General features: G+C 34.7%; 1 protein-coding gene across 1 annotated transcript; it reads right to left on the bottom strand.

Moving 5' to 3' along the window:
- Nucleotides 1–15,153: 15,153 nt before the first annotated feature.
- Nucleotides 15,154–17,397, bottom strand: LOC146952717 (uncharacterized). The gene is made up of 5 exons (XM_085740253.1): nucleotides 17,380–17,397; nucleotides 16,724–17,338; nucleotides 16,293–16,511; nucleotides 15,800–16,148; nucleotides 15,154–15,713 (listed from the first exon to the last, which is right to left on the bottom strand). The coding sequence occupies exons 1-5, from the start codon at nucleotides 17,395–17,397 to the stop codon at nucleotides 15,154–15,156; spliced, it is 1,761 nt and encodes a 586-aa protein (XP_085596379.1).
- Nucleotides 17,398–19,212: the final 1,815 nt, after the last annotated feature.

Genomic DNA, 19,212 nt, shown 5'->3' with positions numbered 1-19,212 from the left:
GATGTGAACTCTCTTTTTTCCTTTTTCAATTCCCTTCACTTAATTGCTTTGACTGTTGACTTTTTTTTGTTAATTTATTAATGCACCCACCCCCAGCGCATGTTAGCATAATAGTAACCCATTTTTTGATTATGAGTTCAAATTAAATTGAGGGATAATATAGGATTTTAATTTGGGGACTGCTATGGTGCAGTTGTTTTTATGACTTTTCTGGAAAAGTCGCTTATGTGGCTTAATAGGAGAGTGCCACGTGGATGTCTTTTTAAATCGGTTATTCGGAAAAACGATTTTAAAAAGCTTTTGTTTTATATAAAAAATATTTTTTAATTTCTTTTTTATTTTTATTTTCATGTTTATCCCTTAGGATTGTGTTTCCTGCTCTGATACCAGGTTTGAAGTGGGGTTTTCAGCGGAATTTTTTCGAACTTCCTTTAACATTTGTTCGATTTTAGTTAATCCTTGAAAAGGTTTTAAGAGTGTTTTAGCTCTTTGTTTTTGTATCTGAGTAAGATTTTCTAAATCTTCTGTATCTCTTAATAGATCTTCAATATATTCTATATGATATATAACAAATTCTCTAGAATTGTAAAGAGTTTGTTTAAAAACAATTCTTTCATAATATAATTCTATTTCAAAGACTATGTCTTCTAGCCTTTTCTTGAAGAGTCTTAATTCTGTTATAAGATCTAGTCCAGGCATTATAGATTTTCAGCAGAATTACCAGCGGAATTTTCTCGAGCTTTATATATTATTTGTTTGTATGATATTAGATCATAATACCATTCTATATCACTTACTAGATGTTGTAACCTAGTTTTAAAAAGTATTAATTCTGATTTAAGAGTTAGACCAGGCATTTTGACTTTTTATAGTCTTTGATTAATCTTATTAACCTGTATCGATAGAGTTTTTATAGAATCATGCAGATCCTTAAGCTCTTTTTCTCAGCTTATTTCGAAATCCTTTCTAGGTGGTTCGAATGAGGATGAAGTATCATCTTCAAATATGGTTTGAGAACTTAATGATTTGCTAAAATCTTTTTGATCTTTGTTCGGTGATGTTATTCGAAGACTTTGGCTTCTAAACAACGGTTTTTCTGTTTCTTCAAACATATTCTTTTCTGCTTCTATCAGAGAAAAACTATTTCTCGTGATATCTTTAAATATTGGTGTTTCCAAAGTAATTAATGGTGTAAATAACTCATCAATATGAATTGTTTCTTTTCCTATGAATTCTATGCTATGATGTGAATTACTCAAAGCATAATTAATTCTATAGTAAATTGTAAAAGGATGATTACCTTCTTTCATAAATGTTGAATCTTTTAGCTTATAATGAAAAACTATAGATTTATTCAAATCTATATCTTTTAGGGATAATCCCATCTGTAAATTTATATCAAATTTTATCTTTCCATATTTTAGATTACAATTTCCTTTTGCAATTACTGCTTGTTTTTTATTTCTAATTCTAGAATCTTCTAGAGCTATTTCTAGAGGTGAATCAATACCTTTCATGAAGGTACTTTTGATTAGAATTTGAATGGTTGATATATGAATATAACCAATCTTTTTTCTCTCGTTTTCAGAAAATTTTCCAAGTCTTTTATCGATTTGTTGTTTATCTATAGTTGATATAACTATTTTTCCATTAGTTGTTTCAATTGGAATTGCTTCCTCTCCTACCATTATTCCGAATTTTAGAATATTTTTTCTTGACAGAAATTCCTTAAGTTTACTAAACTTTCTTTTAAAATTTTCTTCAGCAGTTAAAGACAAATCTGCTTCTTCGATTTTATTATCTATTATGCTATCAGCATGATAACTAGATGTTCCTTCAAAATATGAAACTTCAGACATATTTTATAATAATTTTTGATAAATTCATACCTGATTTTTCTTCAGAAATATGGGTTGTTTTGCTTCAGCAATCTGATCTTCAGCAGTTTTTTCTGCTTGTATTGAGTTTATCCCAACTCAGGGCGAATTCCTCCAGAGTATTACCTCAAGAATTCTCAACTATAGTGTTTTACCACTATAGGACCACTAGTTCTTAAAACTAAGAGGCAAGCTCATATCAAACGATATAACTTATACTGCTTCAAAACATGGTGCTTACAAATGAGCTTCAAGGCTCTTATTTATAGGCATAGAGACTTACAGATAGGTACTACGTCTCCATCCTTACAGCTGGCTACAGCTTACTATACGACAAAAGAAATAAAGAAAATACAGAAAAGTAGATTACATAATTGCCTTAGAGATAAGGCTTATCTCTAAATGGGTCCCATGCCCACTAACTTTCTACATTTTCTTCGTTATTTGGTGATATGTCACTATCATACAACGATTCTTTGTCGGCCACGTCTTTCATGTCTTTTGCGCACCACTTGCATTGGTGTCCTTTGTATTTTTGAAAGTGTCGACAGCACTCCTGTTGGATTGGGTCGGGTAGATGGCCCAAGTCTGCTTCAAGCCCACTAAAGTTTTCTTCAAACTTTAGGATTTGCTGAAGATGCTCTTCTTTTGCTTGTTTCCTTGAATCACTATAGACTAGAAAACTTCCTTTTGCAGTGATTACCCTGAAGTTTGGTAATTTTACTCCAAATCTGATGAGAGCATCATAGAATTTTTCCATTTGATGCAGAAAACATTCTGGTCTTGGATCTACATTTCTTCCATCATTTGTTGGATATGAATGATTTGAAATGCCAATCTTGATTAAGTGTCTAGCTTTAATAACTTCATCGTCTTCAAACCATGGATAAGTTGAAGTAAAAGATAAAAAGAACTCTTTACCTTTTGCGAAGCTATTGTTGAACTTATAAGCGATTTCGCCTATATCTTTTGGAAGAAGTTCTAGTTCATGAATTTTTCTTCCTGCATCTTCTTGAAGATACATTGTTTTAATCATTCCACAATCATAGAATGATCTGACTAATTCTTTTCCTACGCCTGGGACTGTTACAGCTTTTACTTCTATCCCGTTGTTGCTAGGATAAAAACATTCTGTTTTTAACTCTTCTGAGTAGTTGGTTAACCATCTCCAGTTTTTGTAGTAGTCTCCAATGGTGACTTCTTTAACAAATTTGCTTTCTCCATAGATAATTCTATCTACAGATATTTTCTTCTTAGTCTCCATTTTTGATGGCTGGACTATATTGTTTGCTGTTGCAACTTCCTTGTAAACAGCGTTGTAGGCTGTTTTTGCTTCTTCAAGGGTCTCATACCCTTTGTATCTGACATTTTTGCCGTTTGTATGTAACTTTGTGGTTTCCCAGTTTTGGTAAATACCTTTCATGGGTCCATCAAAAATTACATAAGCTTTCTTTTTGCCTCCAAGTTGACTGTCAATCTTTTGGCTTGTTTGTTGATCAATGGGTTCTTTTTCTTTTCCATTTTTTCTTTCATCTTCTTCGACTTTATCAGCCCAAGATGTTTTTGGTAAATCTGCAAGGACAGTTGTTTGGGATTTCCATCCTTTTGGTTCTATTGACTCAATTGGGATGTTTGACTCTTTTGGAGCTGAGTATTTTACATAGTAGTTGAACTTTCCAGAATCTTGACCAAGCAGATCCCAGTTTTCACTATTTTTAGATTCTGAAACTGTTGATGTTTCTTTTTTACAAAGTTTTTCAAGGTTTTGAATTGTTAATATCATCTCCCCCTCTTCAGAAAGAAGAGTTTCTAGACGATTTTTTGCAGAGGCAATTTGCTCCTGTTTTTGTCTGAGAGAATTCTGTAGCGTCTTTATAGCTGCTTCCATTCTCTTGTCAGTGCATCTGCAAAGCAATTCTTTTCAGATTTTATATATTCAATATATGGGTGAAACGGTTGGAGTTTCATCTGCCATCTTACAAGTCTTCCATATTTATAATTGACGCGAAGGTCATATTTCCAAAATCCAGTTACATATTTGGAATCTGTTCTTAATAAAAATCTGGTTGGAATTAATTCCATTTGCCATTTTGTTAAAACTTTAACACAACTCAATGTTTCTAATTCATGAATTGGATATCTTGTTTCGGTATCTGTAAATGATCCTGAAACATATTTACAAAGTAAAAGATCTTCATCTTTTATCTTATTTTTAATATTTTCATAAGAATAATCAATCTTAGTATCTTTTGATACTAATTTTTCTGATGAATCAGAGAGTTTGTCTAATTTCTCTTTCGAGCTACTAGACTTAGCGTACTGGGTTGCTCCAGTATCTTTCATTCCTTGTTGATGGGTTACATCACCAACATAGTTTCCCGAATCATCAAGATTCAGTATCGCTTTACCATTAGGTAGAGCTCTCATACAACCTGCCCAGGTTGTTTTATCAGCATCAATCTCAACAATTAAAAAATCATTTTCTGTTGGATTGTATAAGCTGGGTAAAACTTTAATTTTCTTTTTAATAGTTTTTACAGTTAGAGTATCTTGTTCAGTCCATGACCATGGAACCTTTTCAGATATCTTTTTCTGTAAAATCTTTCTTTCAGTTGCCAAATTTTTGAAAAATCCTTCGTTGGCAATATAATTCAAACATCCTAAAAATCTTTGAATTTGTTTTCGATCTTTCAATTCATCAGGGAAAGCTTGAATCTTTTCCTGAACATGTGGAGATAAATCGAGGGTGCCATTTTCTTTAAAAATAAGGCCTAAATATTCGATTTCCTTTTTGGCTAATTGTGATTTCTTTTTCGAAATAACAATTCCTTTTTCTGAAATTCTATTTAAAACAATTTCTACATCTTTAAGATGTTGTTCTTTAGTTCCTTTTGTAAAAACTAAAATATCATCAATATATGCCAAACATATATGTTCTAATCCTCTAAGAGCATTATCCATAAATCTTTGGTATATAGATGGTGCTTGTTTTAGTCCAAATGGAAGAACATTCCATTGGTAGTGTCCTTGTGGACATGAAAAAGCTGTTAAGGGCTTAGTTCCTTCTGAAAGTCTGATTTGATAGTATCCTGATTTTGCATCAAAAGATGAAAACCAATCACATCCTTTTATTTTTTGCAAAATATAATCCTTTCGTGGTAATTTATAAGAATCTCCGATTGTAGCATCATTGAGTTTCTTATAATTTATCACCATTCTAGCTTTTCCTCTTTTTATTTCATTGTGATTTGTCACATAAAAAGCGGGTGCTGAATGTGGACTTGCAGATGGAGTAATTAACTTCTTTTCTTGAAGTTCTTTTATATCCTTTTGGAATTCTAATTTATCTTGTACTGAATAAGGCATTTTATATTTTACATTAATCTCCTTATTAGGATCTCGTAATTTGATGGTAACAAGTTCATGATTTGTATTTTTCAGATTATCCAAAGGATCTTCTGAACATACAGCATCAAATTTTTGTTCTATTTCTTCAAGATTTAAAAATAATTTACCTTCTTCCCAAATACTCTTTAGGTTTATAAGATTTTCAGAAATTAATTGAATAATCTCATTTCTAGTTATAATTTTTGTCGTTATAACTTTTGTCTTTTCTTTGGGGTTTGCTAAATTTTTCCAAAGTAAAGAAATGGTTTTAACATTTTGCACAAACGGTGCATATAACTTTAAAAAGTTATTTCCAATGATTAAATCTAATCCTGAATCATGGAGATAAATTGTTGGTATGAAGAATTCATGACCTTCTATAGTAATTGAGATGTTTTTCAAAACAAACCATATTTGATGTTTTGATTTATCTGCAACAATTATTTCTTTGGGTTTTCCTAATCTTTCCCAATTTCTTGATATGTTTCGTTTTCCAAAACATAATGTTGCGCCTGTATCTAAATAGGCTAAAATCTCCTTCTTACGAAGTTTTATTTTAATAAAGGTAGCACTAGGGTTTCCTTTACTCAAAATCTTGGTTTTGCTCATCTTCGGAATCTGTACAAAGTTCATAGAAACTTTGATGCTCCCAATCAGAATCTGAGTCTGATTCTACTGGTTCATAACCTATTCTATAGATCATGTTTAAAACTTGTTTCTTTTCTTTAGAAACTTTCTTTGGACATTCATTAGCATAATGTCCTGTTTCATGGCATAACCAACATGTACATGATTTTTTACCTTTAGGACAGGTTTTATTTTTCCTAGGGTATTCTCTTTTTCTTCTATAGAATTTTTTCTTCCTATGTTTCTTTTTATCATAGGAAAATCTTTTAAATTTCTTTCTTCTAGGATATTTCCTCCTTTTCCTAGTTTTTTCACAACCATATGCTCCAATTTTCCCTTGGATTCTATCACAGCACAATCCTATTCGTGCTTCTCGTTTTGATTGTTTCTTTAGGCATTGTTCTTGTATCCAATTTCTAAGAATAGAAATTCTAGCTCCTAAAGTATTTTTAACCGTTCCTGAGGATACTGCACTGTTAAATTCATTTTGAATTATTTGGGACATAGACATAGGTAATTTTTGGTAAAATAATTCAACAACCTTTTGGTTTTCTCTAGTGTCTTTATTTAAATCATAATACAATTGTGAAAATTCACAAATATAATTTTCTATGTAACAAGGATTACATATGGATAAATTCATTATTCTCCATAATTTTTCAGTGTTAAAGGCGGTATTTGAATCTACCGTATCTTGCCATCCTTTGAATTCATTTAAAAGCCATTCAAAGATTTTATTAATCATTCCCATACTGTTTTCTGCAGTTTGTTCTTCTTCAGGTTTTTCGGCCAAAAATTTATATGCATTACCTTCTGTTCTACACAAAAGATAATTAAAAATTTGTTTTGGGCTTAGACCTTTTAAGTCACTATCTAACTGTATTTGGATAGTATTTTTATTATACCAACTTCTTATAGCTTGGACAAGATTGTCAACGCAATCAATATTTAAAATTCCACTTCCATCGTTTACACTATGTTTGGGAATATAACTCATAGGAATTTTTTGGTATTTAGCTTGGGAGAATTCCCTATGGAATTCTGCATTCCAATTATAAGAGGGTTCTCTTTTTGTTCCTGAGCTTTCGCCCATTTCTAATTGTTCTATTTTAACGAAATTTCCATCGTCTTTTGAATCATCATCGGAACTAAAGTCGTAGATAATATCTTCTAGATCTTTAGGTTCAGGTTCTTCCTTAATGGAATCTTTTTCGCTTATGTCTAAAGTAGCCATAAGTTGATCTAATTTTTCGAGTTGATACTCTATGTTTTCTTCTATACTCATCTTTTATAATTAGCAAATAAGGTTTTTTCTTCGATTTCGATTTTTTCCTTATTCTTCCCCCCTTCTTGAAGAGAAAGATGTTGTTTACAACAGTTTTTTATCAGATAATTAATCATATCAGTGATATTGTTTAACTGAGGATTAAAAGAATGATATATATGAGGATATTTATTATTCTCATTTTTATTGTAACACGGAAAATCTTTTTCCATATTTTTCCAAGTTTCATGGGGTCTTTCTAATCCTTGTTCATAATCTTTTGTAAACAAATTATTTTGTTTATAGATTTGAGGTAAGGTTTCAAGAAAAGAAATCTGTCTTTCAAATCTCTCATTTAATTTCTTGGTTTCGTCAAGCAAAGCTTTGACTCTGGTTGTGAGTGTATTATTTTCTTCACTCATCTAGCTATTTCTTTAAGTTTATTCCTTAAATCTTGAGCTAATCCTTTATATTCATTATATAAAAAATGATCTATATTTTCATGGCTTTCATATAAATATTTGTCTAAAAAATATTCAGCCGTTGTATCACACCATCTAATTTGTGCTTTAACTAGTGTAATATCTTGATAATTTGGACATAATATAAAGGGTTGTAAAATACATTTCCCTGTTGGTCCTTTAATAAATTCCATTTTTATTTAGACTTTTAAAGCCGGTTTTCCACAAACTGATTTAAAATGTTTGACTTTATTGGAAAAGTCATTTGGGTGACTGTACCGTAGAATTCTCCTTTTAATTTTTGTGGGAATACAAATTTGTGTGTACCATATCATTTGATAGTTTTGGAGTACTTTAGTCACTCCTTTGACTAAAAAGTAATTCGAAATAAGATCCATGAGTTAGGGTTTTGTTGTCACATAGTCGCTGTATCAATGATTATTTGATCAAGATTGTCGATACAAAAATATCAATTTCAATTTTTATTTTACAATTCAATGTACGGAGCTTAGAAGTTAAGTTAGACCTAGATTGGCCTGATTTTAAATGAACGACCACAAATGTTTTGACTGCATAAGACCGGAATGTTTTAGTTAACTTGGAACAATTTACTCTTATCCAATTGGAATATGGGAAATACTTTTTTTTTTGAGAGGAAATATGGGAAATACTTGTGATTTAATCATTATGATCATGATTGTAATATTGAATTTATTCAGCATGATTATACTAATACCCAACAGAAGTAACAAGTTTCTTGAATTTGATTTTTTTTTTACCAGAAAAAATAGGGTGAAGAGGACTGTGAGAGTACCGGCGATAAGTTCAAAGACAGCCGATATACCACCGGACGAGTACTCGTGGCGGAAATACGGTCAGAAACCGATCAAGGGATCACCATATCCACGGTAAGAGTTATACACAATCAATCCGATCTCCACCGTTAATTATGTTGACTTTTATTAAAGACTTGTTTTCTAATGTTGATTTATTCTTTCTTTTAATCAGAGGCTATTACAAGTGTAGCACTGTAAGAGGGTGCCCAGCAAGGAAACACGTGGAGCGTGCAACAGATGATCCAACGATGCTGATTGTAACGTATGAAGGAGAGCACAGACATACTATTCAAGCTGCGATGCAGGAGAACGCATCCGGGATTGTGGGTTTGGTATTTGAGTCAACGTAATAAGGGGAATTAAAAAAATTGGAGGAAAGTGGGAGAATGGAGGACTTTTCATTTAAAAATTAAAAATGAATTTATTTTTGTTAGAAAAATATGAGTGGAAGTTAAGGTGGGGCTGCGTTGTAAATTTGTTTTATTATTATATTAAAATATTTTAATATAGAGATGGAAAATTGGAATCTTAACTTGTTTATTAATCTATATCTGCTCACCAAAGTCTTGCTAACCATTATTTTTATAAAAAAAATTCATGATTAATTATTATGACTTTGTGTTGGGGAGAGGTGGTATCCGAGGGAGGCTTAGAAATATTTTATTTACTAGACTTTTACCCGTGCGATGCACGGGTCTATTAAGAAAATAAAAAATAAAGATGATATATATATATATATATATATATATATATTGAAGGAAGATCACATTTTTATATAATTAGCATTTCTAAAAAATTACTTAAATAAATTACGTGATAAGTTAACTCAACCTTCCCTAAAAAAAAAGTTAACTCAACCAATCTCTAAAAAAATAATTACTCCCTTTGTTTTAAAATGAATGTCGCTTTAGCCAATTGCACACAGATTAAGGAATGGAATAAAGTAGTCAAATCTCATAATAATTTTACCAAATTATCCTAATCAACTATTGGCTTGTTTTTCATTAAAGAAAAAATAATACTTTGGAAGTAGTGTAATATAGTATTAATTGAAGGGTACAATTGAAAAGAAAAAATTATTATTGCATTGGATACTGATGTGACATTCATTTTGAAAAAAAAAATTTGGCTAAACCTACGCTCATTTTGAAACGGAGGGAGTAACAACTAAATAAATTTTTTGACGCGTCCAATGGAACACAAACACTCAACCAAACATTTTGTTTTTAGGAAAACACTCAACCAAACTTATAACAAAGTAATATGGAAGTTAAATTTCACAAATATAATACTCCAATTTTTAAACAAATGGTTCTTAGTATGAATTCTTTAGACAGTTAAAAAGTTATAAAATTGATGTTGAACCTTGAGCCAAAATCCTTCACATTCGAATTGTTTTTGATGTAATCAATCTTCAATATTGAAATACTTATTGATTTCATTTATTTAACATACAGCCATTGGTTTTGAATAATTACATAGTCCACCCAAAGCTCACATAGTGTGACGAAACTTTAATGATAGCTCTCGAAGTAGTGTTGCGACTTCATTCAACCAACCATGGAAAAGAAAAATAATCTCTGCAAGCAAAATATAAATTACAATCAAAAGTACATTTAGGAAATATGCTGTTTGTGGGAGAGGGAGAAACAAAGGGACTTACGGTACAAACAAACCAAATCCCAACAATTAATTATATGAACAATTATCTTGATTAGTTAAAGAAACTTGTAAATATAAGAATGTATGACATCTATTACTTTTTTAAGAAAGAATGTATGACATCTTATAAGGCTATACCATTGCATAAACATCGTCCATAGCCTTCAGCAAACAACCACCACCACAAACAAAAAACATGTGTTAAGAGATCTTCTACTCTCTATTTTGTAGTAATCTCCTTTCAGAAAATAAGGAAAAAAATTAAGAAGATATAGATGGGACAATCAGAAAGATGAATTGAAGAAGAAAATGAGAAAAGGTGTGGCGACTGAAGTAAAGAGGTATGTGAAAAATTGATGAATTTTTCTCTAACAAATATCAATAGAGTGTGGCAGATAATAATTAGACATGAAGCTACCATTAAGCATTCCAAAATTAGTTTTCTATGCATGTGGTGTACTTTTTAAAAGTTTTAGACCAAATGCCACATGAGTATTTATTTTTGCTTTGTATGAGTGGAGGGAATTGCTTTCAGCCGTGTGTAGATGGCTAGATGCATGCAATGCAAACTTTCTTTAATTGTTGTTATATTTTCAAAGCAAATAATATTGATTGTAAATGGGTCGTTGGAATTTTGCATCAGAAGTGAAGCATTGGTAATACTACTATTAGTCATCTCCAATAGACATAATTAAATGCGGTCAGTATTCCAAGCTAATGTAATTCAAAAAGGTGTAATTCAAAAAGGCTAATGTATTATTTAACCACATACAGCTTAGTTACCGCCACCAAATTAATATGGTATGATTAAAAAAAAAATATTTGAAATTCAAATTGGCAAAATGTTGAGAGGGAATTATATTAGGGTTAACCACTTAAGAATTAAATGCAGCAGGATTAGAGGGAAATTATTAGGGTTTAGTGGTTGCTTAACCTAATAAGCTTTAAGAATAAAGGATATATGATCTCATAGACATAATAGAAATAATTGAGGTGATTATTTTCCCTAAAAATTGAGGTGATTATTTTATTATTTTAGATGTCTGAGTTTGGTTGACAAAATGTGGCATATAATTATAAAGACTTGGTATATGCTTGAAAATGATTAATTTTTTCAAACATTATTTTTAAGGGGTTTGATGTTTTCAAACACGTTTTTTTTAACAAATCAAAATGGAATAAATTGCTCAAAGGCACAGAGATTCACCCCGCACAAGGTGTGCTAAAAGTGATGAATCACCCAATGTCAATTACAAACCAAAAGCATCTAAAAAAGATGCCACCACCAAACGGAAAGAATAAAATTTACATGATACCCATACAAAGGATTGGGTGTCTCCACCAATCATGAAAACCAAACGCAATAGGAACAAAATTCGAAGATAACCATAAAAATGAATTCAACTTCACTTTGTCAACAATAATGATAGGATCAATAACCGCATTTTTAAAGATACAGTTGTTTCGCTCCTTCCAAATTGCCCAAATACAAGCAAGCCAAATAACCTTCAGATACAAATGAGAATGTCGGTGTAGGCCCGCCAGGTGAGTAAACTGAAAGAAATGGTCCGGTACCGAGCCTGGAAGAACGCAAGGCACTCCCATCCACTGACAAACTAAATACCAGACTCTCCCAACCAATTCACATCTAATGAAGAGATGATCCGCCGTCTCAGAGGAACCACACCCAACAACACAAATATTATCAATAGGTTGGATAACATGTCGACGAACCAAATTTGATCTAGTAGGAACTCTATCTTGAAGGAGACGCCAAGCAAACAAAGATACTTTTGAAGGAACCTGTCTATGCCACACATCGTTAAGTGAACCAGCAGCCACCTGATCATCTATATCTGTTAGGAAACGGTAAGTCCCGCTAACAGAGTAGCCATGTATCGGATCAAGCAACCACCGCCAATGGTCCTGAATATTTTCCTGCAAAACAACATTATTTAACAAAGAAGCACACTCCCTCACGCTATCCTCCTCCCACGCCAACAAATGACGCCTCCAAACCCACCCATTACCACCTTCCTCCCAACCCATTCTCGCCATCTTCTCCAACAAACAATCCTTATGAACGGATAACTCATAAAGGCGACTGAACTGCAGTTTTAAAGGAACTCTACCCAGCCAATTATCAGTCCAAAAGAATGTTTGACACCCATTTCCTACCACCCGCCTAATATTAGCGTCAAACCACCTTCCAACAGCCACCCCCTGCCATGCCTCACACTACAAATCATTCGCCACCACCTAGAGTCATTTCTTCCCCCCTCCCTAATGCAGCCACCTACCTCACCATACCGAGCCCTTAAGACATGATACCACAACCCGTCCTTATCCACCATCAACCTCCAACACCACTTCCCTAATAATGCTATATTAAATTCTCCTAACCTCCGAACCCCCAAACCACCTTTATACACAGGTAAACACACAGATTTCCAATTTATCCAGGCAATTTTTTTAGAAACCTCACACCCTCCCCAATTTTTTTTTTTAAAAAATAGATTCGATAGAGGAAATTATACCTGTAGGTGCCTTGAAGAAGGAAAGAAAGTAAACCGGAAGAGAGGACAGGACAGATTTCAGAAGTACCAGGCGACCACCAAACGATAAGAACTTATTATTCCATGAAGACAATCTAGCCAAAATTCTATCAACCACATGTTTCCAAAAATTGAGTTTCCGATCATCTCCTCCAATAGGTAACCCCAAATAAAGAAACGGAATTGTGCCAGTTCGACAATTCAACACAGATGCTGCTTCTGACAACCAAGATGTAGAAATATTAACACCCGTCAACATACTTTTTTGGAAATTTACCCTCAGCCCCGACACCTCCTCAAAAAGTAACAACACAGCCCGAATCGTACGCACATTTAACCAGCTTTTTTCACCAAGAATAAGAGTATCGTCAGCAAACTGGAGATGAGACAACCTGACCTCCCTTTGGGGTCCCACTCCATACGCATGATAAAGATCATTATTCACCGAAGCCTTCATCAAAACATCGAAACCCTCTGCCGCCATTAAAAATAAAAATGGCGAGAGAGGATCCCCTTGCCTAAGACCCCTCTGTAAAGGAAACTCTTCCGTCGGACACCCATTGACAAGGACCGCAGCTATAGCCGTTCCAACACACTCCATAATCCATTTCCGCCAAAGAGTTGGAAAATTCATATTCTTCATAACGGAATTTAAGTAATTAAGATCAATCGAATCGTAGGCCTTCTCAAAGTCCACTTTAAACAATAACAACTCCTTTTTCATACATTGAGCTTCATCGACTACCTCATTTGCAATAAGTATGCCGTCAAGAATCTGCTTACCGCGAACAAAGGCAGACTGAGCATCCGACACCACAAAATTCAAGATAGAACGAAGCCTGTTCGCAAGAACCTTTGCCAACACTTTATACATACAGCCAACAAGGGAAATTGGTCGAAAATCAGCTAACCGTTGAGGACTATCCACCTTCGAAATCAATGCAATAAAAGTCGAATTAACGCCCTTAGTCAACTTCCCATTACGATGAAATTCCACTAAAGCCTGCATAAAATCATCTTTCAACTCAGGCCAAAAATCCTTAATAAATCCAACATTAATACCATCAGGTCCAAGACTTTTAAAACTGTCACAGTCCCAGACCGCCTGTTTCACCTCTTCCAAAGAAAAAGGGCGAACCAAAGTACCCACCTGTGCATATGTCAATTTGCAAAAATTTAAACCATTAACCCCTGGTCGATCAACATTAGTAACACGAAAATGATTAAGAAAATGATTAAAGACAGTTGCCCGAATATTCTGAACCCCATCCACTAAAACTCCATCCACATGAATCAATTGTAAAGAATTACGCCGACGCCTGTTTGACATCATATTATGGAAGAATTTAGAGTTCGCATCTCCCTCCCTTAACCAATTCATTCTCGCCTTCTGCCAATTCATACTAGTATGCACCCGAGACAAAGAATGCAGTTGCACAGATAACTCCCGAATCTCACTAGCTTCATCCTCCATCAAATCGCACTCCTCCCCTCTAGTGTCTAGAGAAGAAATTCGATTTTTAACATCCGCAATCTTGCCTTCAATATTCTTGGTATGTTGTTGGTGCCACTCCTTGAGACAAGATTTAATCATTTTAAGCTTCATTTTAAGTACATGACCGCCCCAACCATCCAGATTGAAAGAATTGAATTTTTCACGAACAAACTCAGCATAACCAGCAAATTCAGCCCAACCTTTCATCAATCTCACAGGTCGGGGACCCCAATCAGCGTCATCAACATTTAAAACCAACGAAACATGATCAGAAAGGCCCATCTGATGTGCAACCTGAATACAGTTTGGCCAGGAGTCACACCATTTTGTCGACACCAAAAATCTATCGATTCTGCTCATTGAGATGCCATCCCCACGATACCAAGTAAATAAACGACCACATAACGGAAAATCAATCAAAAAACTACCAGAAATGAAATTGTTAAAGTTGTCTGCATCCAGCTGTCTGAAAGTAACACTTCTGCCTCTTCTCTCGTCCGTCATTCTAACTGAGTTAAAATCCCCGCAAATACAAACATTCTCGTCCCCAATATCTAGAATAAATTGATTCAAACGAACCCAAAGGTCTTGTTTTGCATCAGTATCACAAGGTGCATAAACATTAGCAATAATAAAATCTTGACATGTAAGAATAACCTTTCCTTTAATAACCAAAACATGTCTGAGCCTCATAGTACACCAAACCTCCACTACTGAAGGATCCCAACAAGTTATTAAGCCGCCTGATGCCCCAACGGAAGCTTGATAGGAAAACTCACAATGTGAACTTCCCCAAAAAGATTTAACAGTAAAATTATCAACCGAACTCAACTTAGATTCTTGCAGACATACCACAAACGGATGCTTGTCCTGAATAAAGCGACGAACTTCAGCTCTTTTCTCAAACCCACCCAAGCCTCTAACATTATATGACATAATCTTCATCTCCACCACTCTCCACCCCCACCTGCTCCCACTCCACCGAGACTCTACACCCCTTCCTTAACACTCCCACCGTCCTTCACATCCTCCTCTACCAACAAACTCCCTCTCCTTGCCCTCAACTCCTTTCTACCCTCCCGCGTCAATAAGTTAAGACCACTCTTGTTACCTTCATCAACATACACACCCAAAGTCTTACCTATCTCCCTCACATCCTCCGCCACTACCTCATTTTTATCATGAAGGATTGCCCAATGTTCTAAATCTTTGTTAACCGATGAAATAGATGTATTTGAGGAATTAGAAGTAGCCATCAATTTGGTAGCCTTAGACAACACCCTTCTCTTTCTTTCTTGTTTCTTTAAAACTTTCAAAATTTCCTTTCTATGTGACATAGGAAGACGAGCTATTCTTTTGACAAAACCAGCCGAATGCTTAAAATTTACCTCTAGGGACTTCTTCTTTTTACTTTTTGATGAAGAAATTGATTTGGAGGCCCCCTTCTTAACTTTCGTGATCAAACATGGCCCAACAACACAATTAACCTTTTGTTTCACATCATCCTCATTCAATTTAGCTTTGTCACCCGAGAAAGAACCTTCAGGCCCTACAACCGCTACAGCTTGCGTGCTAATTATGTCCTTCCCATCTTTTTTTTATTAAGGGGAATGCACTCATCTTTGATAAAATTACCAACATGAGCTTCAGTACCTTTCAGCCATTCATCACTTAGGTCGTCCACCAAATCATCCATATCACCTTGAATATCCTTCATACCGGCAGCGTCATTAATGTTTGATAGCGCTTCCGTCGAAGGCACCGTTTCCTCTTCCGATAAGAATGCATCCTCCCCTAAGTTGCAACCCCACTCTTCCACCAACTTGAGCACATGTTTAATACCATCAATTACAACCTCAGCTGATGAAGAATTAACAACCTCCAAATGAGATGTAGAAATAAGAACGCGAGCATAATCCAGTCTCGCCCTATCAACCGTACATTCATCTGAACGTATATATCTTCCACATCCCGACACACATAACTGAAAAAACAATTCATTCCAAGCGTGCGCGGGAGTCCCATAAATACGGATCCATGCTCCCCTCTCATAATTAACATCTTATGACGACCATTTATGTAAATCCTTGAATAACATCCCAAAGAAATGTATAGCATCATTAAACACCTTCCAAATGTCGTCACCGTTAAGACAATGAATGAAAACTCTATCACTTCCCATAGGAGTTACCACCACATTTAAGAAACCTGCATCCTCTACTCTTTGTTGTAAAGATAACGTAGAATCACCTGAAGTCACCGTAGCCACCATACCTCCGTTAGCCCACACAAGATCATCCGGCGTGGAAACGTACTCAAACAAACCTTTAATAGCATGTCGGTCATCCTAATTCTCCACACCGTCATTCTTCTTCGGCTTCCAAACACCCTTCACATCCTCCTTCACCTTGCATTTTTTCTCTACACCATCCAACACGCACACCTCCGCCTCCTTCTTTTCCGACACTCCCTCGTCCTCACCCTTCTTTTCTTTCTTTTTTTATTTTTCGACTTATTTTTTTTCTTCTTCAACTCTACTTTAACATCCACAATTCCTACCTTCACAATTTTTTCTCCCTCAGTAACTCTATCCTCCACCTTCACCGGATCAACCCTCACATTCTTCACCCCCACACCATGTGTAATTACCACCGGTTTAACCTCCACATCCTTCCCTACACTACTGCCACCACTCCTAACAGCCTTAGGAACCTCATCAAATTGAGCAAACCTGTCAAATCTTGCTTCCCTAGCCCAAACTCGACAGTCTCCAATCCAAATATTATTCAATGCTTGCCCTAGTTTGTCTCTATTTTTAACATTCAAAAATCTAACAAACCCATAAACCTGACCACGAGCGTTGAGATGTCGAGCAACATAAACATCAGAAAGAATCCCACATACCTCGAAAAATTGGCGTAAACGAAACACCGGCATATTATCTGGTATATTGATGAAGTAGAAGGTAACCTTTCCACCAATGTCACGTTCCTCCAGTTCAGTTGCACCCCTTTTTGAGATAGCTGAATTCCTTCCTGAAAATCGATTTTGGTCTTCATAAGGTACAGTTCCACGTGTTAAAGTCCCAGCTTCCCGTCGTCTAGGCACATGAGGAAATTCCCTATGTCCAGAATCATGATCATCCACGTAACCCCTATGTTGCCGTCGTACAATCTGGTAATCATCCTCATAATACTGACGTTCAAAGCCCTTACCCACATCCTTGCCTCCATATCGCTCTGAAACCCTTGACCTGTCCTGTCTTCGATCCTCCAGTTGCGTCGCTTTCCTCTTCCTTGACCTAACTACAAACCAATCTCCCCTACCCCCCCCCCCCCCCAATTTCTGCCTCCCAGGATGGACCCCTATCCCCCCAGTGTATCTCTCCTCCGGAGATTAGCTCCGGCGTGGTTGCCAACGGATGAACCTAGGTCGACCGCCACGGACTCGCTCTTCTCTCTCTGTCATCGCTCTTTGTCCTGTATATGGATTTTTTGTAACAACAAACATGTCTTATCTTTTTTCAAACACGTTGATAGAGTTTTTTTACTAAATAAATTATTCAATTTAACCCTTCAAGGCTTGCAACTTAACAACTCAATAGTCAATACTCATCGTGGAAAATCGAACAATTGGTGACATTGTTTATGCAAAATAGTGGTAGTTCGTTACAATAATACTACAGCAAGGTTGTTCGCAAAGATTGATTTTAAAAGCCTAATTTTAAGGCTATGGCTCACACTCGATTAAGGTTTTAAATGACTTGGGTTTGGGGAAGAAATTGCTGGGCATGAGCTGATTGCGCTAATAATAATGACACGAATGAGATTAAATATCACATCTTCGTACAAAAAGTTAAACATTGAGTAGGTTCTTTCAGTTATATGTTGCACAATCTCAACTATTTCATATGATGTGATACTCTCCACATCCTTTATCTAACAACAACATTCTCTTCTCCTCTTCCATAGTGTTGAATCGGACTTTAATACCAATTATTGGGAACTTATTATATGAATTTTTCGTACAAGCATAAAAATCCACTAAAGATGCCAAAATAAAACAAAAATACAACTCAAAATTGAGGGCAAGGATCTTCTAAATTAGGTAAAATGTATAGTGAAAAAAATCAAATGATGTTAAAAGAGAGTATGGTGTAAAGTGAGAAAATTGTTATCGTAACAAACTCATGATTTGTTATGATGTATCTACAATATTTACCTCTAATTTTTTAATTAACGATTGATATTTGTCACTTTTTACTCTAAAGTGAGTTGTTCATTTTAGAGGAACCGGATCCCAAAAGTGATTAGGGTTCAACAATTTATGCATACCTCCTAAATCTTTCAACACAATAGTTTTTTATGCTACATTCAATTCTTACAAAAGAGCACGAAGCTGATTAACCCTCACACATGATAAAGATCAGTTAAAATTTAGATTCAAGAACCCAAAAAAAAAAATTGGATTCTTATGGTTAAAGAGAACGACCGTCGTATCAAAGAATGAGTGAGGTGAAAGAGTTAACCCACGCCTTTTTTTTTGACAAAAACAAAATGATGTTCATTCATTCAAATCGATATAATACATTAGAATCAAGATCGCTAAAAACGTAAAGGATGAATCTGCGAACAAACTTACAACACCCAAGTTAATAGCATACAACGGCAAAATGCCTACAAATAATATGATAAAATCTAAATCACCAGAATACTCTTGCTTCTGGATCTCTGAATTCTTTGGAAAAGAAATTTTCCCAGGTTTGACTCATTCTTATTGGGCCTAGTAACTTTCCCTCATTCATAGAATATCACTACATATTTACTTCATTTAAACCCCCACTATTACTCAGACATCACTGTTGGAACAAAATGTGTTTAACAATGAACCTTAAAGAGTTTTGATGATAACAAGGTATTAAAAATTGTAAATTGGACTAGCTAATATTTGTTCAATTGTACAGGACGATAGTTAAAAAGTTACATTATTTATTGGTTCTGAATGAGCAAATAAAGAGCAAAAGTAATCAATGAAATTGAAGCTTAGAC

This window comes from Medicago sativa, chromosome 1 (genome assembly GCF_051527215.1).
Source record: "Medicago sativa cultivar Bolivia chromosome 1, Bolivia_mono, whole genome shotgun sequence".
In the NCBI taxonomy this organism is placed as follows: Eukaryota; Viridiplantae; Streptophyta; class Magnoliopsida; order Fabales; family Fabaceae; genus Medicago; species Medicago sativa.
This window is presented reverse-complemented; position numbering and strand designations above follow the sequence as displayed.